The 25,792-nt window shown below is 49.1% G+C and overlaps 1 protein-coding gene across 1 annotated transcript in view; it reads right to left on the bottom strand.

Annotated features, from left to right (window-relative positions):
• The window catches only part of UBR4 (ubiquitin protein ligase E3 component n-recognin 4), a gene marked incomplete at its 5' end in the record, with an annotated part of 134,946 nt that overhangs the window by 22,423 nt on the left and 86,731 nt on the right, over positions 1-25,792 (bottom strand). Inside the window, 25 exons of the mRNA XM_080800779.1 lie at positions 108-215; positions 1,229-1,356; positions 1,850-1,937; positions 4,313-4,393; positions 5,091-5,288; positions 6,193-6,314; positions 8,629-8,802; positions 9,114-9,195; positions 9,569-9,710; positions 10,351-10,460; positions 11,158-11,315; positions 11,429-11,558; positions 14,734-14,861; positions 15,031-15,115; positions 15,682-15,772; positions 17,387-17,730; positions 19,210-19,338; positions 19,419-19,544; positions 20,499-20,637; positions 21,005-21,244; positions 22,696-22,889; positions 23,143-23,230; positions 23,910-23,995; positions 24,536-24,680; positions 25,142-25,310. Of these exons, the coding sequence (XP_080656905.1) occupies positions 108-215; positions 1,229-1,356; positions 1,850-1,937; positions 4,313-4,393; positions 5,091-5,288; positions 6,193-6,314; positions 8,629-8,802; positions 9,114-9,195; positions 9,569-9,710; positions 10,351-10,460; positions 11,158-11,315; positions 11,429-11,558; positions 14,734-14,861; positions 15,031-15,115; positions 15,682-15,772; positions 17,387-17,730; positions 19,210-19,338; positions 19,419-19,544; positions 20,499-20,637; positions 21,005-21,244; positions 22,696-22,889; positions 23,143-23,230; positions 23,910-23,995; positions 24,536-24,680; positions 25,142-25,310 (3,485 nt within the window). The remainder of the gene's footprint in view (positions 1-107; positions 216-1,228; positions 1,357-1,849; positions 1,938-4,312; positions 4,394-5,090; positions 5,289-6,192; positions 6,315-8,628; positions 8,803-9,113; positions 9,196-9,568; positions 9,711-10,350; positions 10,461-11,157; positions 11,316-11,428; positions 11,559-14,733; positions 14,862-15,030; positions 15,116-15,681; positions 15,773-17,386; positions 17,731-19,209; positions 19,339-19,418; positions 19,545-20,498; positions 20,638-21,004; positions 21,245-22,695; positions 22,890-23,142; positions 23,231-23,909; positions 23,996-24,535; positions 24,681-25,141; positions 25,311-25,792) is intronic.

The following is a 25,792-nucleotide window of genomic DNA, read 5'->3' as shown; positions in this document are numbered from 1 at the left end:
TTTGAAAAGGCCACAAACCCATTTCATCTGAGCCCAGAGTTGAGATGCCCCTCCTCCACCCAGGACTTCTGAGGCTCACTCTGTCATCTGCAGCCCATACTCCTTACCAGGTTTAGGGTCCCCAACATGACATTCAAAGTGTTCATTTCCAGCTTGACCAGCTGCTGTCGGTTGACTTTCACCTTCACGCAGTAACTGAACAATTTCAGAAGCACCTGCCAAGAAAAGCCGGTCAAAACTCAAGAGGCCATCCAAGAGTATAAAATGTGGGGACAAGCAAGAAAAAAATGTCTGAGAGGGGTCCTGTACAATCAGTAGGTACTCTTCCCAAATTGTAGGAACAGTAAGGAAAGTGTTTCTTGAGAAGACATATAGGAAGGTAAGGAGGCTCTCCAGCCAGACTGGCATTTTAAATAGCAATGTCCTCTGGCAACAGTCCACGTGGGCTTGGCATATCTCTACCGTCTCTAAAAGTATAGCAAGGACACCGATTCCCAGTGGAACAGGTGACACTTCTGTTGTCTCAAGGAAATTCCACTACTAACTCGGACTCTAAGAGTAGACAGAAAGGTCCCAAAGCTCATGGCCTATGGGAACTCAGAACCATAAAGGTCATTTATTTTTTTTTACACTTTTCTTTTATCAAGATATGAGAAGTTTTTTACATTTTTCAGATTTTAATTCTTTCAATGCTTTTTAAAAAATCTTCACATAGGTCATTTAAAACATGATTATAATAATACACGTTCTCATGTCTTCCGGAGCCGAAAATAATAGTGTAATATTTATGGTGCCTTTGGGATCCTCTACTCCTTAGGAGACAGATGACGATGCAAGCAAGATCCTACCAAAAAAATGAAAGAACTACCTAGAACATCAATTTAAAAAGCAGCAGCAGTAATAATGGACTCAAGCACAGTTTGGCAAGGAAAAACAGGAAGGCACTGGCTCCACAGGTGACTGAAGAGACGCGGCTGAAGGCGCCAGCGCACTGGCTCTGGTGGGGAGAGGAGAGCCAAGAAGCGGGGGACGGTGGGAGACGCCGACGACACAGGACACCCGAGGGCCCAGAGGGCTCAGGGAGGCTGCCAGGCCCTGGGCTGGCTTGCCCCGGCCTGTGGCACCATGCCGCCCTCTAGAGTTACACAGCACAGTGGCCACAGGCTTCTCTCCATAGGGGCTGCTCTCAAAGCACAGGGCTGCTCCCACCTTGTTGCCCCCAACTCACAGTGAGAAGGTGGCGTCCCTGCTTGAAATCTCTGATCCCAGCCAGTCTGTTGAGCATGCACTCCAGGCCCCCGCACTGGGCCATCACACCAGCCATCTTATACACTTCCTCTTCATCTTCTTCTTCATCTGAGGGAGAAGGGAAGCCAAACAGAAATGGAAGGGAAGGGAAGGATGGAAAGAAAACAGATAATCCTCTTCCAGGCTGAGAGCTAGTTCCCTCTTTCTTATCTCCAAGAAAAGCATAGCAATGGAAAGTATTGAAACTGGATATTAAACTACGAGACTGAAGCCAATTACAATCACTGTATGTGAAAATACAAGCACCACAACCACCACCCCCCCCACACACACACAAAATCTAAACTAAAAATAAATCTGAACTCAAGTCTGTTGCTAACTGCACTTTATCCCTAGTCTGTTGTTGTTTTAACTCCGGAAGGGTTGGAATCGAGTCATAGATGCCTGCACTTTTCTTCAGTTGGAGAAGTAACCTCCCGTCAATTCCAGTCGGAGCTAGAGGAGAATGTGTTCAGAATACCCCTAAATCCCAGGACGGGAACCACTCACTGCCCCAGACCCCCCAACCCAAGGCACAGCAGTGTCTGTGGGAAGGGCCTACCTGTAGTGGAATCCAGGGACTCGATAAACTCCTCGGTGGCATCGCCCAACAGCCCTCGCATGCGGTACACAATCCTCATGGGTTCTCCCTGAGCAGAGGCAGTGGACAAAGATGCTTGTAAATAGGTCCAGTAAATGCAAGGGACTCAACACCTGGCCTCGTTCTTCTATTTCTCTACAAGATCTTAACCACAACATCTAGAATCCAAGCGTACTGCAATTCACGTAGAAGAAAAGCAGTTAATTTTATGTAGTGTCTACTATGGGCCAGGAGTTGTGTGAAACGTTTTATAAACACAATCTTGCTTAATTTCCTTAAAACTGTACGTAACAACAATAATCACTATCACGTACCGAGTGTTTTACTCTGTGCTAAGTTCTATGCTAACCAAGCACTTCACATCATCCTCTTACACTAGGTGAAGCAGCTTTTTCAGAGTTATCCAATGATAAGCACAGTCTAATTCCAAGCCTGTGCCTCCTTCAGGAGCATGAATTCTAACCAATGGGGACCACTTCCCAAAGAATCAGAACAAGCAAGATCAATCAGATCAAAGAGCTTTGATTCAAGACTCAGGAATCAAAAGCAAGAGCATAATCCAATCCTGAGGTCTTCACATAACCATGTAACAAGGAAAGAGTTCTTCCCAAGTTACTCAAGGTTTTACTGGAGGATCGTCACAGGTCCCTGTACACTGGGTACTAAGTTAGGCACTCTCCCAACTACATCGTTCTCATTTTGGAGGTAAGAAACGGGTCTGAAGTCACCCTGTAAGAAATGAAGTTGAAGAGCAGGTACCACATTAATTCAAGTTATCGGCCCCTAAGCCCCATGCTCAGCTTCGGGAGAGGAAACCCTCGTGGGAGAGAACCTCCCAGTCAGATAGGCTGCTTGCAGAAGTACTCCCAGCTATGGGAGCCCAATGGGAACTTACGGAAAGAACAGCAGGAGAACAAAGGCAGAAACCGAGACAGAGGAAAGAGAGTAGGCTCAGGGCGCCTGGCTGGCGCAATCTGTTAAACGTCTGACTCTTGATTTCAACTCAGGTCATGATCTCAGGACCGTGAGACTGAACCCCGTGTCAGGCTCCCCACTCAGCATGGAGTCTCCTGGAGATCTCTCTCTCCTTTCCCCTCTGCCCCTCTCCCCACTGGTGCGCTCTGTCTCTCTCTCTCCCTTGAGCACCTCTCTCTCTCAAATAAATGAAACCTTAAAAAAGAAAAGGAAAACAGAACAGGCTCTAGCCAGCAGCTAAGGAGACAGGCTGTTGATCCATGAAACAGAGGAGTGGGGTAAAAAGGCAGGTTGATGAAGGCCCTGATAAAAAGGTACCACAAACTCTGGACTCTGCCAGAAGAACCCATCGGTGGACTGAGTCCTAATGTGAAAGGCAGTGCCCCTGAACTTCTGCCTTGCCTCGTGGTTCAAAAGGGGAGCTGCCCATGGACGTTCTTTGGGTTCCGTGCCACCATTTCCAAAGGCAGCCGTACAAGCTTGGTCTTTCTTTTTTGTGTACCAGGGATCACATCTGTACCATTCTGTGTTGATGTTCAAGTGTCAATGACAAGATCACTAGATGGGGCAACCTTCGACATGGACCTCTGCCAACCAACTGACCAGGATTCCCAGCACAGCAGCAGAACAGAAAGGAAACAAGCAAAAGCATGTGACAGACTGACGGCCAAAACGTACCAGCAGACACTACCAATGGAGGGTCTTAAACTCTCCAGAAATACTGGGACTAAACACAGAAAAGTTCACCGTGCTTCAGCGGCACACTGGCTCGCCCTACTTCAGTTCCTTGTTTTGACTCACTGACTAAAAATTACCCCACCAAAGGAATGCGAAGAAAACAGAAAGAAGGGAAAGAAACAGAGGAGGAGGAAAGGAAGGAACGGGAAAAAGGGAAGAGAAAGAGGAGGGAGGAGGAAGTGGAGTATATGAGACCCTTAGGACAGGTCAAATAGTACCAAGGGGGCCAAAGGGCCAGAACACCAAGTGTCCTTCACTTCCCTTCCCCCTCCTCAAGAACAACTGCCTGTTTGCATCTCAATGCCCCGGCTAGTAACACTGAACCATGCTCGCTCCTTGACGCCGCCACAGGAAAATGTTCTAACTGAGCAATCCCCTAGAACCAGAGTTCGTCTCGGTCAAGAAGTGTCCGTGTATAAAGGGTACAAGACAGCAAGCACGCCCCATCACATGCTTCCTCCGACACTGCCCAGTCCGACTACACACGGCCAGAAACGCTCCTCCTTCCCTGAAGCTCTTCTACCTCTGGTCGGATGCCTCAAAAGGAGAACAAGATGACTGGTTTTCTCCACAACCACAAACAGGGAAGGCCCGCTGTGGGAGTGCGGTTACCAGCGGGGTAGCGATGATTAATAATGGCTTCTACCGGTACAAGTCCACGTAAGTCAGAAAAGTAAAACCCCACCTCCAAGCAAGAAAACAAGCACATACCTCATTCGTGGTACACCAGACTTTCTTGTAAACCTCGGCCACAGGAAGGTCCAAACTAATGATCTTATTGTTCACTAGAAGCTGAACAGCAGAGGAGATGAGCTGTTATTCCAAATAATTATAAGGCAAGAACATTTCAAGGTCAAAGGGCACTTCACAGCAGTGGTTCATAACTCATCATTTTTGTGTTCTGGACCCATCGACTCCTCATCTCTAAAAACCACACGTGTGTGCACAACACACACAATCTGGGACACAATTTCAGAAGTAGCAAACACCCTTATCCCAAACCACGGACTCCAGGATCCCACCCAGAGACCCCCTCAGGCTCCGTTGGAAAAACCATTCTCTATTTTCCCCAACATGCTTCCCACCCCTAGGTGACAAGGCCAGACCCTGGAGGTCTTCTACGACAAGGTACCAGACACAGGGCCAGAAATCTTCCCAGGGGCCACTATGCTAGTTTTAGGGAGCTTAATTAACTTGGAATCCCTGGGAGTCTCTGTCGGAACAATAAGAATAATAAACTCCTACTCCATGACAAGCAAGAGCCACTAACCATTTGCTTACTGCATGCCAGGCACTGGGCAGAGCCCTTTATAGGTAATTAACCTTAACACCAGGTAAGGTACGTAGGTGGGACCCACTGGCCCCATTTATAAGAAGGAAGCCGAAGCAAACTACCTGCCCAGGGTTAACCGGCTACTAAGTAGGGAGGAACCTGGATGTAACCCCAGCCATGTTCTTGGCCATGGTGGCAATGTCCTATGCTTGTTACCTCCATCCCGCTGTCATCCTCCAGGAGAGCCACCAAGTCACAGTCCTGGCAAATCTTGTTCTTTATATCCCTCATAAGTGGCCCAATGCCTGGCTCATTGCTGCTATATGGGTTCCCGGGCATCCTGCCCTGTAAGAAGTCTTCTTGCTGGGGGTCCTTCTCCAAGGTCACGAAGAATTCAGTGACTTCATTCTCCTCCTGAAGGACAGAGAAAAGGACATGTTGGCAGGAACGGCAGAAGACATCACAGAAGGACAGGAGAGACCTTTCAGATTTAGATGATGCTACTTCGTTCCAAGGACACTGAGAGAAACACAAACTCATCCAGCCCCTTACACATTTTAAGATATAATTATAGGAAACTCAGAATGGATTCCAAATGCACTTCAAATAGCCTTCAATATCAAGCATTTCCTCTGAAACTCAAGGGTGGGAGAGGAGAAAGCCTACCACAATGAGCACGCGGGCAATGCATCAAAGCCATGGTACTGAACCAAGGGGAGGGGGGCTTCCCTCCCGCTCGCCTCAAGCGATGCTAACCCATCCGCAGCCAGACGACTCTGCCACTGATAATCACCACGTCAAGAGGAGGGTCCTTCTATTACTTAAAGCTCAGGTGCGCCTAACCCCAAAGACCTCTCATCATTAACTGATGACGCTGGTGGTTTTCAGCCTTGTCTTTGAACCACGCCATGCTCTTGGATAGCTAGGCGAGGGAAACACATATACATGCGTGTGTGTATGTACCAAACACAGGTGTGGTAAGAAAGAAGGGTGATTCCTTCTCACTTTAGCTCCATACTGCGTCTTTCATTAACACACCGAATGGGTAAAGCAACAGGATCTTAGCAATCAGAGGTTAGACCCCATTTTTAAGAAGACTGACCTAGACCTTAAATCTAGGAAGCTAAGACCACAGAAGGAAGGTCATCAGATTTCCCATCACTAGGAGGAGGAAAATTAAGAGACTGCGTCATCAGTGGAGCTTTCTAAAACGCTGACTAAATGGCCAACAGCTGGTCAGACTGCCCATGACCGAGACACTTCCCGGCAGAATGGCGCACGCAGAAACCCTGGAGGCACAGGAAGAAGCCCCGCTTACAGGATAAATGATGCTGCAGAGCCTCTCGAAGATGAAGACAGGCGTCCGGTAGTCATCCAGGTTGTAGCGCTTGGCTGTCTCAATGCACACAGCCATGAAGGCCTTGGTTTCCGATTCTGTACCTGCCAGAAATCAGTGGCCACGTCAGTTAGGAGAGCGCTTCACACACACACACAATGAGACTTTACGGGTACAGTCACCAACAGGTTCTTTCTTCCTGGTCAGTTTTCAAATGCCCTCCATGGCAGTATCAATATTTCAATTGGAAACCTGAAGCTGATTGACTCGATGCTCAGACCACATACCATCTGAAAGCCCCAGTACCCAAGTCAACACAGTGCATCACAGTTGGCTGTGTATACCTCTTGCTTCCTCTTCAAATGATCACCTCAAGGAAAGGAACTATGCTTTATTCAGCTAGTATCCCCTTACCTAGAACAGGTACTCCAAAATGTCAAATAATAATCCTAATTGTACTCCAGGAAAATCAAAGGCAAGTTATAACTTTAAGCTTCAGTCTTAAAACAATTAGGTGGATGGCCCTCTATACGCCAAAGAGACAATTTCAAGTCACAGGAGAAGGAAGAACTATGCTTCAAAAGGGTCCAACTGTGGGGCGCCTGCGTGGCTCAGTCGGCTAAGCATCCAACCCTTGGTTTCAGCTCAGGTCGTGATCTTAGGGTCCTGGGATCGAGCCCCGTGATGGGCTGTGGGTTCAGCATGGCATGATGAAAATACATCAAAAGGGCCTCCATGTCTGGTAACGTGGCAGACTACACTTCCTGACCTACTCTCACTCCTCACCGCTTAAAAATAATGTAAAATATTGAATAATGTTTATCAGTGAACTGCCGTACCAGCAAAGATCAATCAAAAACCAAAAACCAGGAGAAATTCAGAACCTATGGAGGTTAGCAAAACCTAAAGCTGGTGTCTGAGCTTTGGTTTCCACAACCTGCCAGGATTTGAAAGCGAGATGCAAAGCCCCAGGTCGGCCAATGTGGAGAATCCAATGGGAATGCCACTCTCCCAACAAAAGTATGAGGCCCCAAAAGAGCTATACTGTGTCACCAGCGTCAACTAGAAATCACTCTCCATATCCCCCAGGCAAGTCACTGAAACAAAATTTCTTCCCTTACAATGTGGCATTGAGTAGAGGGGGAAAATATCTCCCTTGGGAGAACTAACAGGCTGCCCTTCGAGGGGGTTGGTGGCTCAAAATTCATCCTACCTACAAGGTCTGAGAAAGCTGAAGCTCAGAACTTCCTTCAAGACCACCCTAGGACAGCAGTGCTGGGAGCTGCTTCACAGAAGCAGTCATAAATCCTCACTGGAGAAATCTGTATTTGGCTTGGCTCCTAAAGAAATTTCCGCAGAGGGAGCCTGGGGGGGTTATAGTCAGTTAAGTGTCCAACTCTTGGTTTCAGCTCAGCTCAGGTCATGATCTCAGGGTTTTGAGATCAAACCCCCATCAGGCTCTGGCACTCAGCAGGGAGTCTGCCTCTCTCTCTGCCCCCTTCCCCCGCTCATACTCTCTAAAATAAACAAATTTTTCAAAAAAATTTAAAAAAAAAAAGAATTTCCAGAGATAAACCCCTTGAAACATGAGTGCATGAGCTCACAGTCAAAAATCACAAAATACAAAAAGATTTAAGGCACCAGAAGCAAGAGTTGGAATAACAGACAGCAGAATCAAATGGATAAATATTTCAAGCCTTAGAATTATCAGACACAGAAATGTTTGCCATTTTTGCAAACTGTAAGAGAAAAGAGAGTGTTAGTGAAAAACAGACTATAAAACCTAGAGAGAACCACAAGGACTCAACAGTTTAAGACTAAAGAACACAGTGAAGGAAAAATTAATAAACTAAATGAAAGAACTGAAGAAACTCTCCAGAGTCAGCCTAAAGAGACCATGAGATGAGCCCCATGATGGAGCAGTAAAGAGACAGATGAGAGAGCGGGGTCTACAAGGATGAGAGACCGGGACAAAGGCAACAGAGGAATGATGGCAGAGAATTTTCCAGAACCAGCAAAAGACACTAATCTGAGGATACATAGTTCCTTCTGTTCTATAAGCTTATATAAAATGTCCAAATGGGGGATGCCTGGGTGGCTGAGTCAGTTAAGCAACTACCTTCAGCTCAGGTCATGATCCCAGGGTCCTGAGACAGAGCCCCACAACCAGCTCCCTCTCCCTCTGCCTACTGCTCTGCCTGGTGTCTGTGCACTCCCCCGCCCTCATCAAATAAATAAAATGTTAGATAGATACATTAATTCATTAATTAAATGTCTAAACAGACTGAGGCCAGCTCTGGAATTTCACAGCTCTGAGAACCAGAGCTGCTTGCCCTCCCTCCTCGGATGTGGAGAGACGCCTGCCCCCGTCCTCCAGCAGGAACAACGTCCCTACTCCGGGTCGCTGGGCGGTGCTACCTGTCGTCATGTCCTCCAGCATCTCCAGCAGCATGTCCTGGGTCTCGTCTATCAGCTTGGTCCTCTGCACCACCAGCTTTCGCAAGCACAGGTACCCATTCAGCACGGTACCTACCAAACGACTCTTAAAGTGTCTTTTGATGGACTCCACCTCGACAAAGGAGGAAAGAAGGCCTGTGGGGACAGGAAAAAGCTGCTGTGAGGGCTCTGAATGAGACTGAAGACGAGGAAGGTCCACATCTTCCAAAGGTCATGAGCAATTCCAAGGCAATTTCCGAGCACAGAGTGGGCGCTCAAGGAAGTGAACTGCTCAACTGAGAACAGCTGTTCAAAAACGTAAACCCACCTAAGAGGGACACGCAGAGCTTACATATGTACTGAGTCAACACAAGAGGGCACCGTCAACCTCCGTGCCCCAGGAACTAAGGTCAGCCCCCAAACTAGACCCAGGGTGCCTAAAGGAAGGGCACAGTGGCTATGTCTACCTGTGAGACTTTTGAGGGCGTAGCCCTGCTGCAGGTCAGTGCTCAGGGTGGCCTCCTCCAGGGCCAGCAAGCGGGCGATTTCCTACACAGGACGACAAGCAGTTAGTGACAGCACTGCTGACGACATCGGCTCCCTCCAGCTTCGGTCCAGGAGCCAACAACAGCAACCGGACACTCTGCAGTCATGTTCTATTCCAAAGACCCCTTGAGCTGAACCCCTGCAAAACTCCTGAGAAGCCGAGGGAAGTGGCAGTGACGTTAAGGGATAGCTTAAAGACTCGGAACAGCCACAATACCCCAGCAGGTTGCTACCTCCTATGACACACAGAGCCAAAAAGATTGATTTTTTCCAATAAATATTTCTTCTCTGCAAAGAGGAGTAGCCTGAAATCTACATCAGGGTACTATGATGAGAGCAGAACTGGGGAAGGGCTCTTGAGGGCAGGGGTGGCTACCTTGGTAATGAGGTTGCCCACATAGGGCAGGACTCCCCGAGCGGCCAGATAGACCTTCCAGTGGGCCGAAGTGATGAGCTTCTGGTAGAGAGCCAAGTACTCGGCAGCACACTCACCAGCTATGCTCAGCTCGTCCAGGTAGCTGCCATGGAAGACACAGGGCACAGTGAGAACACAGCTCCGGGGATACCAGCTGTCTCCCTCTCCTCCCCCAACCCCACGTCCTCTGCTGTCCTGGGCTCCCCCTTCCTTCTGGGTACCTGAGAAAACCCCAAATGTCCCCCTCAGGAACTCCCCACAGGTGGGGACAATCCCGAGCACCGAACAGGAGCATGATGCAGTCAGCTACACCCTTCTGGACCGACTGCACGGTGCTTCTCTGGGCGGTGAAACAGAGGTTTTGAGCGGCTCAGGGAGAAGGCAAGAGTGCCAGGGTTTAGTGGCTGATGGCATGGGCTTTGGAAGACCACTGCCTTCCAACCCTGCCTTCAGCGGACAAGTCCTCCAGCCGCAGCAAGCCCAGGCCACCGCGAGGGTGGAAGAAGATGGCACGGGCTGTGCGTTTATATGCTCGTTAGACCTCCATGACCGTGAGAGGCCAGCACTGCTGCTCTGTTGCCACTCCCAGCACGACCACTCAGCTTCTAGGCCTTTCCTGTTCCCGCGCTCTTCTATGCAGCACGGCATGGGTACGGAGCCCAGATGTGCCTTCCGTCACCCTGACCTACAGACTCCCCCAGAAACATGGGGAAGGCTGACCCCAGGTGAAGCCTGAGCGGTACCTGGTAAGGAGGTCGAGGACCTGCTGCTTGCGGCTGGGAATGGTGGCGAGAGCTTCCACGATGGTGCAGGCCGCCTGCCGCGCTGCCTGCGTCGCCGGAGTAAAGAGCACCTGTGGGACATGGGAGAGAAGCCCCAGCTCAGGTGACAGCCGGTCTCGCCAGGCCCCCAGCAGAGCACAGTCCACTGCCACCCTTCAGAAGGCCTCTGGGCACCTCTCCAGGGAAAGGTCAAAGGTGACAACCACCAGCTGATACCAGATGCAACTGTGGCTGCTCGGCAGCCCGCAATTTCATAGAGTTTCTCCCTCAAGGAATCTGGAGAACACGCCTAAGATGACTGAGCTAGGAAAACAAGCCAGCAAGTACTTTCCTCAGCACAAATTTCTACTAACTGTATTCTGGGGATAGCAATATGCTAACTGCTTAGGCCTAACAGTGTCTTTCTCGTTTTATGTATTAATGGACCACAGATGCCCTTAATTACGTTAATCCTTCACAGGGTTCACTAGAAAGAAGAGAGGGAGGGCAGCAGGAGGTAGGGATTGAGAGGAGGAGAAAAAGGGAGGGTGGCACCGAGGCTTAGTTCTGGTAGGTGGCCAGGGAGGGGAGTGGCAAGCCCACCAGCTTGATGAAAACAAAGGCACAGAAAAATCCTGTCTTGGCCAGTGCACCACGCGGGCAGCTGCGGCCAAGAACGTCCCTCTGCTGCAAGCAAAAGCAGAACAGACACGTGGGAGCAGCAGAAATGCGCTGTTTGGCTTCAGGGGCCCAGGTGGCAGGGACAGGGCGGAGGAGGAGGTCACTCACTTGCCGCAGCCAGTTGTTATGGCCCAGCTTGAGATCCAAGGGGGGCGTTCTCTTCCCACGACGACTCAGGAACTGCTTCCACCTCCACACGTACTTCTCAGTCAAATAGAGGTGGCGTAGCTCTGACTTGCTGGGGGACTTCCCATCGCCATCGACCCCTAGCAGGCACAGGGGTGCAGCAAAGAATAAGGAAAAGGAAGTGAAAGAAAGGGGGCAACACAGGGCTGTCAGGACAGGGCTAAGACGGTATGTCTTGAAGAGACAGACACACCTCTGATAGGAAGACATTTCTTCCAGGCTTCATAGGACGCTTTGGGGTCTCTCTTGAGCCACAGCTGGGCCTGGGCATGGATCTCATTGCAGTACGGCTTAACTGTGGTGAGGGCCTCGACGGGGACATCCTGCAGTGTGAAAGCCGAACAGGGTGGGGAGTTTCAGAGCACAACTAAAAGCTGGGCTCCAACACAATGGCACGGATGCCCCAGAGGGACATATGCAAAAGGAGATCAGAAGAATCAACATTCGTATCAGTTAGGACCCAACATGTGTTCCTGTTAAAGCACTTTGGCCCAATTTAGACCATCCTACGGCCACAGACAACAGCTCCTATCCCAAGCCCGAATCCGTTTCCTAAACATCAATCTTCAAGGAGTCCCCAAGTGGTCTCTGGAATTTTAAAAGCCATTACTGAGCAGAACAAACATGCACAGTAGAGAGACCCACAGAGAACTCTAAGTCAGCCATTCTCAAGCTTTTTGGCCTCGGGACTTGCTTATACTCTTAATTTACTGAGGACCCTAAACAGCTTTTGTACGTGCAGTTCTAGCTACCTACCAGTAATTACCGTGTTAAAAATTAAGCATGAGAAATCCCTAAAATATTTACTAATTCCATCTTAAAATAATAAATCCACTACCTATGTACCTAAATGAGAAAATCATCTAAAGGAATGGTACTACTTTATGTTTTTAAAAAATTTGCTTAATGACTGCCTTAAGAAGACAGCTGGACTCTCCAACCTGCTTCTGTGTTCCAACTGTTGGAAAATGTTGTTTGGGTTAAAGTACATGAAAAACACCCAACTGCACAGATACATAGTTAGAAAAGAGAAAACTGTTTTAATAGCCTTCTCATTTAACTGCAGGTTTCTTTCTCTGATACTACTTTCAGCAAGTTCTAAGTTAAAGAGCAGCTCTCACGTGAAGGCTGAAATCACCAGATAAACTTCCCATAGTCCTTAACACTAAAACTCAATCTTTTACCCATGCATGATTCTGTAGCATGTGCTGGTCATTCGGAAAATACTGGCTCAATGAGTTCTGTCAATTCCTCTGGACGTGACAGGCCCACTTCATTCATTTTTCAAGAAAATGTCTCCCAACCACCCGATCCGGAATAACCACAGCCGGCCTGGCACACGTTTTCCCAAGCACACAGGGGCTGCGTAAGAAAAGCATCTGGCTCAGCCTGCATCTGAAACAATCAACCATGTGCTTCTCAAGACGAGTGCCACACTTCAGTGGGCGGCAGGAGCACCTCTGTGTCCTTCCACGCTGTCACCCTGAGTGTTCAAAACATGAGGACCCCCGAGTCAAGATCTACTAATAGCCACCTGGGCTTCAAGGATGCCCTTGAGCCAAAGTGCACAGCAATGGAAGAGCCCAGCTAGGAGGGTAGCTGGGAGCCACTGCCTTTTCCACCGGGGCCCTGGCAGCCTCGCCCCCTAGTGACCTCACCCCTCCGGTGACTGTGCACCATCAGCACCAACAGTGCCAGACCACAGGGGGCAAACAGGGTCATAGGATAACCTCAGAGATTCCTCGATAGTCTGGGGAACACCCAGGCACCTGGGAGTGCACATGAGAACTGCTGCTTTCCCTAGGCTAAAACTAAGCACAGTGCGAACATCGACTCTGGGCTCCAGTGCTTAGAAGGTAAGCAACTCTGAAAATCTGTGCCTCACTCAGGAAAAAGGGAGTAAGTGATGTGCAGATGGGGTTCCTCTTTAATCAAAGATTGATTTTATCTGCTGAGAACAAGCTCTGAAAGGAAATAAACCTCATCAAAGGGAAGGAAGGTGGGAACCCTCAAACCTGCCTTTGTCTAGGAAGACGGGAGCCAAGGAAAATGTAGTCAAGGGGCACCTGGGTGGCTCAGTGGGTTAAGCCTCTGCCTTCAGCTCAGATCATGATCCCAAGGTCCTGGGATCAAGCCCTGCATCGGGCTCTCTGCTCAGCGGGGAGCCTGCTTCTCCCTCTCTCTCTGCCTGCCTCTCTGCCTACTTGTGATCTCTGTCTGTCAAATAAATAAATAAAATCTTTAAAAAAAAAAAAAAGAAAATGTAGTCAACTCTTTAGGATCCAGCTTCCTTCCTAGTGCTTACCACTCAGAAAGCAGCCTCCCTGAACGATGATAACTCTGTTTCTATCAAAGGATTCCATCAGGAAACGGAGGAGTCGAACGGCCCGGCCCAAGGACCACAGAGGGGTAAGGGACAGAGAGCCTCAAGCATGGCCGAGAGGAAGAATTACGGCTGGTGTTTTCCACAAGCCGGTGCAAGGAGATCAATGTGGGGCTCAGTTATGGTTATTTTAGAATAAAAACTGGGTTTTCTCATTCATTTACTGATTCACTGAGTGGCTATCATCTGCTAGGTATTACAGTCTGCCCTGAACATAGAAAATACTCCTAAATGACGTCCCTGGATTCAAGGAGCTCACACCAGCCAAGCAGAGAACTGGATCTTCTAGAGAGCCAAGCAGCTCACAGAGAGGGCAGGTCCTACGCAGAGCAGAGCGCACGCAGCCACAGCCAGCATTCACTGAGAACTAACACGAGCCAGCGTTCAGTGCACAGGATCCAAATCAAATAACTGATTCTTTACAACACTTTAATGTGTTGTGTCCTCGTTTCAGAGCCAGGCAAACTGAGGAGCCTGAGTTAAGAACTTGCCCAAAGTCACAGGCGATTAAACGGGAAGAGCTGAGATGTGAAATCAAGACGTCCACTTCAGAGCCTAAGACCTTCACCACTGCGCAATGCCGCATAGGCAAACACAAGGGGACAGAAACGGACACCGTGCTTTCTGGGAGCTGGGAGTCCTCCAACGTAACTGGAGAGATAGTCCTCCAGAAAACCCCCTGTTCTAGGCTCTCGTATTTTCACATTTATCTTACTCCTGACTTTCCTCCAAGAAATCTTCCTCCTAGGAGCACCTGGGTGGCTCAGTGGGTTAAGCCTCTGCCTTCAGCTCAGGTTATGATCTCAGCGTCCTGGGATCGAGCCCCACATCAGGCTCTCTGCTCAGCAGGGAGCCTGCTTCCCCCTCTCTCTGCCTGCCTCTCTGCCTACTTGTGATCTGTCAAATAAATAAATAAAATCTTTAAAAAAAAAAATCTTCCTTCTAGAAAATCCCAACTCCTGTCTGCTGAACTATGGTAAAGGAAGCACTGGTGCCCTGCCACGGGCAGGCTGAGTGCAGAGTATAATGCAGACCTTTATGAAAGGACACGGTGCTGGCCAGAGTGGGAGGGGGCCACCATCCTGCCCTGCCTTCTGTGATCTCCTGCCCAGTACCTTGTTCTTCTTGCTGGTTGGAGCAGGTGGTTTAATCAGCTTCTGCAAGATCCGCAGGCACATGAGGGTAATGTTCTCCACAACCACAGGAGTCTTTATGTTCACGGCCATGAGGAAAAGGCTGAGAGCTAGGGATGGGAAGGACAGGCCGAGCTGTGGTCACAGAGCACCTTGCACCTGGCTCCAGCAAGGCTGTGCATGGCGGCTGCCCCACCCTGCCACTTCTATAGCTAGGACTGTACCCAAAGCCCCCACCCCTCTCTGAAAAGCCCCTAACCAGAGGTGGCCCAAGCTCACCACAGCGTAAGCGGAGTTCCCAGCAGCTGTCCTCCTTCGAGATGGAATCTGTCAGCAACAGCATTTCATACTGAAGGCTGCTTGCCTAGAAGGCCAACGGAAGGAGACATGAGAAGAGGAAGGTCTGCAGGTGAGACTCGGGACTGGGGCTTATGTCCAAGCTCTGCTCAGGGGACTCGGATTGAAGATGTCTGGTACCCGGTGGCACGGTCAGAAAGAGAAAGGAATTGGGTGCCTGAGTGGCTCAGCTGGTTAAGCGTCTGCCTTCGGCTCAGGTCATGATCCCAGGGTCCTGGGATCAAGTCTCACATCAGACTCCCTGCTCAGTGGGGAGTCTGCTTCTCCTTCTACCTACCCTCCCCTGCTTGTGATCTCTCTCTCCCTATCTCTCTCAAATATATAGATCTTTAAAAAAAAAAAAACTTAAGAAAAAGAGAAAAGAGTGGAGACCCCTGTCCTCCATCTGGCCAACCACCCATTCCTCCTCTCCCTCTGGGGCTGGCTCTGACCTGGGACAGTCATGCTAAGGTGAGAGCTCTGCAAACTGCTGCTCCTTCCCTCCCCAAACACCCCAAGGAGACTGCTGGGAAAAAAGCAAGGGAATGCAAACAGAGGAAGAGGAAAGAGTCAAAGGGCAGTTGTCCTGCTCACCAGATCAGGATTGGCCCAGTGGCCCTTCAAGGCAGTGGAGACTTTGCCAATAATCAAGTCGTTCATTTGCTGGGTGGCTTCTGGATTGTCTCTGGAGAAGCAAAGAAATAGGAGTCCTGTTATCTACCACTGGCTGTGTCCCTCCTTCCCACCTAAAGGAGCACAGAGAAAAGGCACTCAATGCCCAGGGTTACCTGGCCTCCCCAAGGGCCTGACCACAAGACTGGCCCCACAAGACACGGGTCTGTAACAGAGTGCCCATCACAGCCGCCTTTCCCGCAGCTGTCACTGAGGGGAGAGCAGCACCAGCATCCAGGAGAGCTCCTCCCTGTGCACAGCCCAGGCTGCAGAGCCCCCAGGTGCTGCTTGGTACACCAAATCCTCCAACCTCCGCATCTGACAGTGTCCCGCCAGGATGGGTCACAACACTTTCCTCATCTTCTCCATCTGCCTCCAATTTATCTCCCACAAGGTACCCACACTTCCCACCGACACCCCACTGTAATAACATCTACATTAGTCCTGACAATGTCAACTGTACCAGATCACTCTCTTGCTTCCTACCCCATTTTGAATAAAATCCCAAGTCCTTACAATGGCCTAGATTGCCCAGGACCTGGCCCCCAGCAACTCCTGGTTCTCCTGCCCATTTCCCGTGCGGGGCCTTCGCTCCACCTACATGGGCCTCTGGCAGTTCCTGCTCTGTCCCTGGCAGAGCCCTGCCTCTTGCTCTTGCACATGATGTGCCCTATGTGCACAGCCACAGCTGAGACATCTGCATGGCTTGTCCCCTACAGCACACACACCTCCTCAAGCATCACCCCTCAGAGGTCTTCCCTGACCCTCTTCTCCCAGAAGCAATCCCTGCTGTGGTCAGGGGCGCCACCCCAGCTGTGCCTCTCTTCACAAGCCAATCTCCTGACAGACACCAGACTGTGCAAGTGTGCTTCTGCAGTTCTCCCCACCTGGACTGCAGGCTCCAGGAAGCAGGGACTCCACTCCATTTACTACTGCGCACTCGGAGTCCAGAGCAGTGCCTGGCATTCAGCAGATGCTCAAAAAAGCCCCACTGAGTGAGTGACTAAGACAGCAAGAAATGGTTACCCATCTCCTAATGTGTTCCAGAACTTACACCACAAACTCCGTAAATCCAGCTCTGGAGACTGCACTGGCACATAATAAGTACTCAACAATACGAGTTCCTGCCCACAGAAATGACTCCATTCCACCCTCACCACAAGCCTTTAAAGCATTTACGACCATCAGTATTTTTCAGACGAGGAAAATCTCGGCTCAGAGAAGTTAGCTAAGCTGTCCAGAGCACAGAGCATCAGACACCGAGCCTAAGCTTCATCTCTAGGCTCCGCTATTCCACTGGCCTCTTCCATGTGAATCTGGAGTCCAAGTGCCTGATCACTCCCGTTTCCTCTCTCACCAGAGCCCAGAGACTGTTCAGGGAACCTCACCGGAACCAACAAAGTACAAGGCAAATATTCTATTTACAAGGAAACCTGGTCCCAAATGCTCACAGAGTTCACTCACCCAGACCTTGGGCATCTCTCCCTCTCCCTCCCTCATAAGCAGTGGCCTATCTGGTAGTGACAAACGCCACACTTTGCACCCCTAAGCTCCTAGGGTCGCTGCCACCACCCACCCCCGAGCTAGCAGGGGTTACTGGGCCCACAATCCTGATGCAGGCTCTGACCGAGTTAGCAGGCACATGAGCTGGCGGACCTCCTCCCGCATGGCCGCAGAGCCTCGGCGAAGATTGTAATCAAAGAGCTCCCGGATGAGGCCCTGGGAGACGAGGATGTGCCTCAGGGCTGGATTGGTGGCCAGGGCTCGGAGCAGCGTGATACAATGTTCTGTGACAGCCGAGGCGCAGCCGTAGCACTTGGTGGAGGATGTGTGGCCACAGCCCAGGACAGATAAGGCGCGGTACTGGCTGGCAGTGAAGGTGGGCTGCACAGAGGTTCGGGACGACTTGGTGGCCGCTTCCCTCTGCTGCAGGTCGTATTCCAACAACTCTTTGCGTGAAGCAAAGACTTTCTAACAAAAAAAAAAAAAAAAAAAAAAAGGATAAAAGAAAAATCAGCAATTAAAAGAAGGAAGGAGAGAAAGTGAACTGGAAATTAGCTTTGGTCTCAAAAACCACTTTATATGCATTATTTAATTTAACCTTTCTGATGACCCCACCAATTGGATACTTCATCGTCATTTTACAGAGCAGGAAGCTGAGGCTTAAGAGGACTGGTTTGCCTAAGGCAAGTGGCAGAGACAGAACTCAGCCCCTGATCACAGGCACATGTCCTTAACTCCCGTGCAATGCTCTCTCATAACAAACACAAAGATCAGAGATGCAAGCCCATGCACCAAAGGCAATTCTGGGGGGGGCAAGGAGCTGGCTTGTCTGCAGCCAGCTTCCTGTCCCACGGCGATTAGGTCGGTAACACTCCACTGGCTGCCCGGCCCACCCTCGTTGACTGGCACTGGTGTGCCCTCCCCTTCCAGCCTACAAACATGGCTTATCAGAAAAAGAGGGAACAGAATCCTAACACCCTGTTTTTTTTTTTTTTTAATTTTTTATTTATTTTCAGCGTAACAGTATTCATTGTTTTTTCACCACACCCAGTGCTCCATGCAATCTGTGCCCTCCCTAATACCCACCACCTGGTTCCCCCACCCTCCCACCCCGCCCCTTCAAAACCCTCAGGTTGTTTTTCAGAGTCCATAGTCTCTCATGGTTCACCTCCCCTTCCAATTTCCCTCAACTCCCTTCTCCTCTCCATCTACCCTTGTCCTCTATATTATTTGTTATGCTCCACCAATAAGTGAAACCATATGATACTTGACTTTCTCTGTTTGACTTATTTCACTCAGCATAATCTCTTCCAGTCCTGTCCATGTTGCTACAAAAGTTGGGTATTCGTCCTTTCTGATGGAGGCATAATACTCCATAGTGTATATGGACCACATCTTCCTTATCCATTCATCCGTTGAAGGGCATCTTGGTTCTTTCCACAGTTTGGCGACCGTGGCCATTGCTGCTATAAACATTGGGGTACAGATGGCCCTTCTTTTCACTACATCTGTATCTTTGGGGTAAATACCCAGCAGTGCAATTGCAGGGTCATAGGGAAGATCTATTTTTAATTTCCTGAGGAATCTCCACACTGTTCTCCAAAGTGGCTGCACCAGTTTGCATTCCCACCAACAGTGTAAGAGGGTTCCCCTTTCTCCACATCCTCTCCTGTTTTTTAAAACTAGCAAGCCCTCTACTAAAAGATGGGTTGTGAACGGGTCAAGGAAACCACATGTGTAATATCTGTTACCTTCATGTCTCTGCCAAGCACCAAAACTACAGTGGGAGAGAAGTCGTAAGATGCAGCCACCCAGACCCTGCCTTTCCAGCCAATCGGACAAGGGAAACCCAAGACTCCAGCTGCTGGAGCGGGGCAAGAGGACGGCTCTGAAAACAGCATGAGGAATGCTTGACAGAACACTCTAGAGTGGCTCCCATTTCTCTACCTGGATAATTTTGGAGAGCTCATCGAAAGAGTTCTTGCAATCTCCACAGTACTCCTGAGCCAGCTGCAGGATATACCGATTCACGCTGGCTGAAGTGGAGCTGATGCCCCCGGCCGTCCCCGAGTCGTCCTGCAATCCAAGAAGCATGCTGTGACTCTCCTGCTTGTGACACAGAGTCCTCTTCACCTGCCCCTCTAGCTTGGGGTTACCTGCGGTTTTTCAGGGGCTGCCTCGTTCACTTTGCAGAGCAGGTTCTCCAGCTGTGGCCGGTGTCCCATCAGCTGGTGATACACTCGGTCAGCTTTGTCCAGAAGCGTATTGATGTTGGAAACCGCCTGGCAGGAAAAGACAGGGGTACATGTGAAGGCTTCTCCTTGAGTGATCCCAACTGCTAACCATTTCCTGAAATACTTCCCACAGGTGAGGCGCTGTGTTTCACACATCCATTATTTCTATTCCTCACAATAACCCCCAGTGTTCGTATGTTATTTGTAACAACACACAACGCACTGTATAACAGCATACATGTACGCATGCAATGCTTAGAGAAATCACTGACATTTGGTCACACACCAAAAAAGCACAGCCGGAACTGGAACTTTTGTCCTTCTGACTCCGCAGCTAAATGCTGTCCTGCTTCCCATGTGCTGCTTCTAGCACCAATCCCAAAAGCTCCCGTTTTTTTGTTTTTTTTTTTTAAGATTTTATTTATTTGACAGAGAGAGAGTAGGCAGACAGGCAGGTAGAGAGAGAGGAGGAAGCAGGCTCCCCACTGAGCAGAGAGCCCGGTGTGGGGCTCGATCCCAGGACCGCAGGATCATGACCTGAGCCAAAGGCAGAGGCTTTAACCCAATGAGCCACCCAGGTGCCCCAAAAAGCTCCCCACTTTTGACTGCCACCTAATTCCCAGTCCCACCACACCACGCAGACTGAGAAGCAACCCCCGGATAAGCAGACACTGAGGAAAGGCCAAGAGCTGTAACACGAGACACCTGCGGAACCAATGCAAGGCACTCATCTGACTCCTGCCTTTCCAAATCTAAAGTCATTTGTCCCTGCAGACATCCTAGTTCATTCCCAACCAACACTTCTCTGAAGTGCTACACAAAGCACGTGTTCCAACATACCCTCTGCCATTATTTGCTCACCACCAAAAGCTGGGCCCTGAAGAGAGTGCTGAGTCGAGGAAGACTCAGGAGAGAAGAAAAGCATACTACCCTCCACCGGCCCTGCTGCCCAAAGCTCACATTAAAGACACTGCCCTGAGTCTAGGTCAGACCCAGCCTCACCTTCTTCCGGTCTTCTTCATTCTCGATGGGATCCACTGCACAGCAAGGCTTCGCATAGAGCATAAAGTCGAAGCGAGCGTATTTACAGAATCCGCAGGCATTGCAGAGGAAGGGATCCTTTTCGTCGTAGTTGATAGACCTGAAAAACCAAAGTGTTTGAGTCGGGGGACAACAGAGGTTGGGGTGGGGAAGGGTGACTATGAGTGCCACACACATTCTCTGCAACTGTATCAGGATGACAAGAGGCAAGGGGGACTCATACAACTAGGTAACAAGAAAAGAAGACCTGGATCTAAACCAAGGGACACCCCCCCACTCCCAGACCACCACGGGACGGACATGTGCACCATTCTTCTCGCCCCCACCTTCCAGCCTTGGACTCCACAGACCCATAATCCTCTAATTATAATGAAGGCAGCAGACACTGAAACTGCCCACACTGAGACTCTTGCAGGAGATACAAGGAACGTACGTGGCCCTGGCTGGGGCGCCACTCCCTCCCTCACCTGCACTTGTGACACTGGTAGACATTCTCTCCGCAGTTACCACAGACCCCCGGGTTGGCAGGGACGGAGGCGCTGCAGCGCGGGCACTGTAAGGTCTCTGTGGAAGCCTGGTAGTTCTCATAGAAGTCCGCAAACTCAATCATCAGGTTGGAGGCCACAATGGGCAGGGGCAGGTCGATCTTCACCTCTGTTTGCCCAGGGGTCAGTTGAACCTTCTTGGCCTTGTGCCAGCGGGCCGGCCTAGAAGAGACAGTGGCAGCTAGAGGGGCAGGGCCCTGAGAGCCATTCACGTACCCCTCCCCATGAGGGCGGTCTGAGGAGACAAAGAGCAAGACTGCCCTCATACGTTCTCCTAAGGCAGTGAAATGGTTCCTCTAAGAAAAGGGAATCTGGCAAGTAATAGCAACCTTAATTTTAAAAACATTCTCTATAAAAAAGGATATAACACAAGTGCTTTAAGATGCTATACAAGATAATTTTTCAGATTCTAGAAAAACAACAAAGTCTATATCAAGGGAAGACATTACTCTAAAAGTATGCCACCCAGACACTTATAATCCTAAGAGGTGCCATGTGCCATGTAGAGGCAGAAAAAGAAAAGGCATGTAATCACTTAGAATAATTACGGTAATTATAAATAACATTTATTGGCCACTTACTGTGTGCTAGGTCTGTTCTCAGCACTTTACATATACCAAACTCAATCTAATCCTTAAAAAAACACCCTGAGAGTGGGCTGATCTCCACTTTACAGTTAAAGAAGCCAAGGTTGCACGGTTTCTCCCATGTCAAGAGACATGGGTAGTAGAGCTGGGGTGCAGAGTCAGAGTTTTACCAGCTGCTGGGCTGACTCTACACAACAGAAAATTAAACCTTCCTTCTCCTCCAGAAGGGAATGGGTTATCCCAATGGGCAGCTTCTACCTACAGATCACCAATGTGAACTGCTCCCCAAAGGAAAAAAGCTTCCAGCAGGAAGAGTTCTGTTTGCTGATGTGGTGAACTCTAGCTACATTCTGCCTCTCAGACTAATACCAATACTTCCGTTCCGTGCAGAACAGCACCTTACTATTCAAGCAACACCTCCCCACATCCTCTAGTCAACAGCAACGCCTGAGATTTCAACAAGAGCACTGTCTCCAGAAGTCAACACTCTACCCCATGCTGGCGCCTTCTCTGGCCCACATACAGTGTGCCCCCATTCAGGCACTGGGATACATGAGCTAGAAAGATCCAACACTGGCAGATAAAGAGGAAACGTGCCATGCAGAAATGGAAGGACTGCGTGCCAGAGAAGCTTCCTGATACTGCCTGCGCTGTGAGCAAATCGCATCTTAACCCAAGAAATGACAACTACTTCCCAACACAGGTGTTACATAAAACTAGAACTGCCCTAATTAACATGGGTAAGGAAAAGCTTGAAATCCCCACTCAGCTTCCCCTCCTGAGACAGGCTGCTGAATTGCTTCCTTAGACACCACAGGCTCCACTGGACAGGATTTTAAAAGAACCTTTGTCAACACCCTTAGGAACTGTGTTTCACTTCTGTCCCTAGTCAGGACTCCAGTGGGTAAGAGGACATACCAGGCCTCTTTCTAGGGACATGCTGCTTCACCCGAGTACAGCCATCAAAGCCAACAACTGGTGTTAAGCCTGACAAGCTGCCCCTCCCCAAGTCTGAAGAGCCCGTACTTGTTTTTCAACTCCACGATGGCCTGCACGGTTCGGTTGTTGTAATAGAGGTTGATGGTCCGCACCATCTTTGTCCTTTTCAGATCTCCAATCTTCACTGTCACTTTGCTGATGGTGTGGCTGCCAATGAGCTTCACAACCTGCTGGGTGGTGGTGTACCGCGTGTCCACTTTAACGGAAGACAGCTTGATATACTAGACAGGGGAGTAACACACAAAACAATGTATCAGTTCAAGGCCACTGGTTCATCCTGCCTCCTTCAAAACTGATCACTGTAGCCCACTCTTCATCCACGGATGAAGTTTCTATTCAAGGTGGTAAGTGTGGCAGGTAAGCATTCATACCACTGGTAACTGAACACCTATGTTGCTACACTCAACCTCTGCAAACAAGAAACCCACAGGCCCTCCAAGCCTCACGATCACCCAGGTGAAAGACGGCACTTACACAAAACGGCACCTCTGGATTATTACACACCAGGCAGGGATCGCTCTCCAGGTAATAGCCATCAAATTCCACTAAGCCAGACAAGGTGCTAAAGAAGAAACCAGTCTCAGCATAAGGAAATCTTCATCTTAGAAAGCACTGAGCTTCACAAAGAAGCCACAAATGAGCCACGGCTCAAGATTCCCTAAAGCGAGCCCCACCCTAGTAAGAACACAGGGCAAAGTAAGAAATCCCAATAGGGCCTTGAAGTCACAGGAAGAGAATTTCAACCAATCAACCCTTGATGTTTCCTATTTCTGAGCTGTTCTAAGGCCAGAGGGATCCTAAAAAAAAATATTAAAATTTGACTCCAAGAAATTTTACAATTAAATTTACTAAAAATCTTTGAATTGTATACTTAAAATAGGTGAGTTCTGTGGTATATAAACGATGCCTCAATGAACTTTAGAGGAAAAAAAAAGAGTCATCATTAAACCACGGAAATAAGTTTTTTTTTAATATAGCCATTTTCTGTAAACCTATTTTACCTAACTTAGACTTAGACACTCGAAAATCAGAAGCATTCTCAAATGACTGCATACCAAAACCTAAATCAGCAGTTATATTTTGAGTACCCTGTGTGTGCAACGCCCCAGCTATGATGGGGGGGATTCAAAGACCAAGCAGAGAGAGGTATATCGATTCTTGGGTAAGAGAAAACTGATGTGGAGATAGCAACTGGGACTGTTAATGGAGCTTCAAATAGGGACAAAGCAGAACAAGCTCACTTGTAAATGTTGGAGTTGGGATGGTTGGTAAGAATATGGTTCTGGGTCCGCAGAATCTCCACAGCCTTCTGTGAATATTCCTTCAACTGAAACAGAAATCAATCAAGACCACATTAAAGCCCAAGGAAAAGTCTTACTGGAAAAGACTTTGGTTTTCTACTGTCTCGCTGACACTGCCCAAGAAGACCCCACCAGAGTCATACAAAGCTGGGCCTAACTCCTACAAGTTTCCACAATCTTTGCAACAGCCATCTTTTCAGACCCTGTGGATGAAGGTAATTTTTATTCCCATGCAGAAGTAATGAAATGGTTAACCTGTTGCAGAGACATTTTTAGGGATGTCGTCAGGGCTGCCAGGAAAACCAGGGGGACACCTTCTTTCCTAAAGCAACTGTAATGGGCTGTATTATCCTCCCCACCTGATCTCCTGCTGGCTAAGGCAAATTGAGCCTGTACTTAGTTGTGTGTGTCATCTGTGTGGGACACGTGGTGGCTGTGCTTAAGATTCATTTCAAGAGATTTCACATGGGTACCCCCTATGCAGGCTGGTCACGATGTCCTTAACTGAAGAGAAAAAAACATCAAATACGAAAAGTTAGCCCCTCTAACCACATATCAGCTGTTACCTTCTTCTCCGTTTGTGGGGTTTTCAAGGAGAAATAGCCTAGCAGGTCCACAAACTGGGCAGCCTTACGACCGTAGGCTGGGAGTTCTGGCCATATGGACCACATCAGATCTAGTAGAAGTTCCTGTTGAGATTTGCTAGAGTTTCTGTAGATAAAGGACAGTTCATGTTACCAAGCAGAAAACCCTGAGGTTCCTTTTATTTATCAACAAGGCCCAAGTATTGCTTCCGTAGATAGGTCTACCTCCCCACAGCGAGGGTTTAAGTTCAAATCATTTTGCACTCTTTTGACAGCAGATCCTTTTGACAGGTGTAGCTCAGTCCTTTCCTGTCTTTAGAAGGTGGCCTAAAGAGTCAAGCCTGGTCACTTTACAAACTTCTAAACATAGTCCTCTCAGGGAATAAGTGATCGTGTCTTGCTTATGATGTCAGTTTAATGGCTAAAAACAGATAACCAGATGAAGACATCTGTAAGTCAAGGAGATCCAGGCTGATGTAAATACGGGCACCGTGACCATGAGTGTGTAACACAACACAAGACAGAACTACATCAACCGCTCATCTCCTGGACCCATGCAGACCATCAAAACTTAGCCCGGGACCCTACCTGTAGATGTGCAGGGTCAGACAGTGGGCCTGCCAGCGCACCGAGGAAGAATTGGACTCTAACAGGAAGCAACGCAGGAACTGAACCAAGGTCTCCTTATCTGCAAATTTGTTCAGCTGGTTCACCAGAGCTGTGCACAGCTGGTCCTCCTGGCTGCCCGAGCTCTCACCTGCAAGATCATGGAACACCTGAGGACTGGAGAGCAGGAAGCAGGCTCTAGGGTCTTAGAGCCAGTGCTACCAGATGGAGAGGGAGGGGATCTAAGAGTTGAGAGTTTAGTTTCGTCAACTAAATGGTTCTAATTTGAAAACAACTTTTACTGGTTTATTGGGAAACAAAGGCCAGCCCCATATGACATGCGACAATAACGCTACCAAAAAAGCATACGAAAAGTGCCGACACAGGCCTGACACTGAGCACGTGCACAGCCACCCTGGAGGGACACCGAGCACACGCACAGCCACCCTGGAGGAGGCATTTCCTTTCAGAGGTTTGCTACCCAAAACAGCTAGCTGAATAATTAATTGGGAAAAGGTAAACCATTTCCACTGCTCTCCACCCCGATCACCAATCCTAGGCCTCCAAGGACCATGAAAAGCAGTGAAGCAGAAAAGGCTTTTGCCTTTCTGATAAGGAATCAGCTAAAACAAC

The sequence above is a fragment of the Martes martes genome, assembly GCF_963455335.1.
Source record: "Martes martes genome assembly, chromosome: 4".
Classification (NCBI taxonomy): Eukaryota; Metazoa; Chordata; class Mammalia; order Carnivora; family Mustelidae; genus Martes; species Martes martes.
This window is presented reverse-complemented; position numbering and strand designations above follow the sequence as displayed.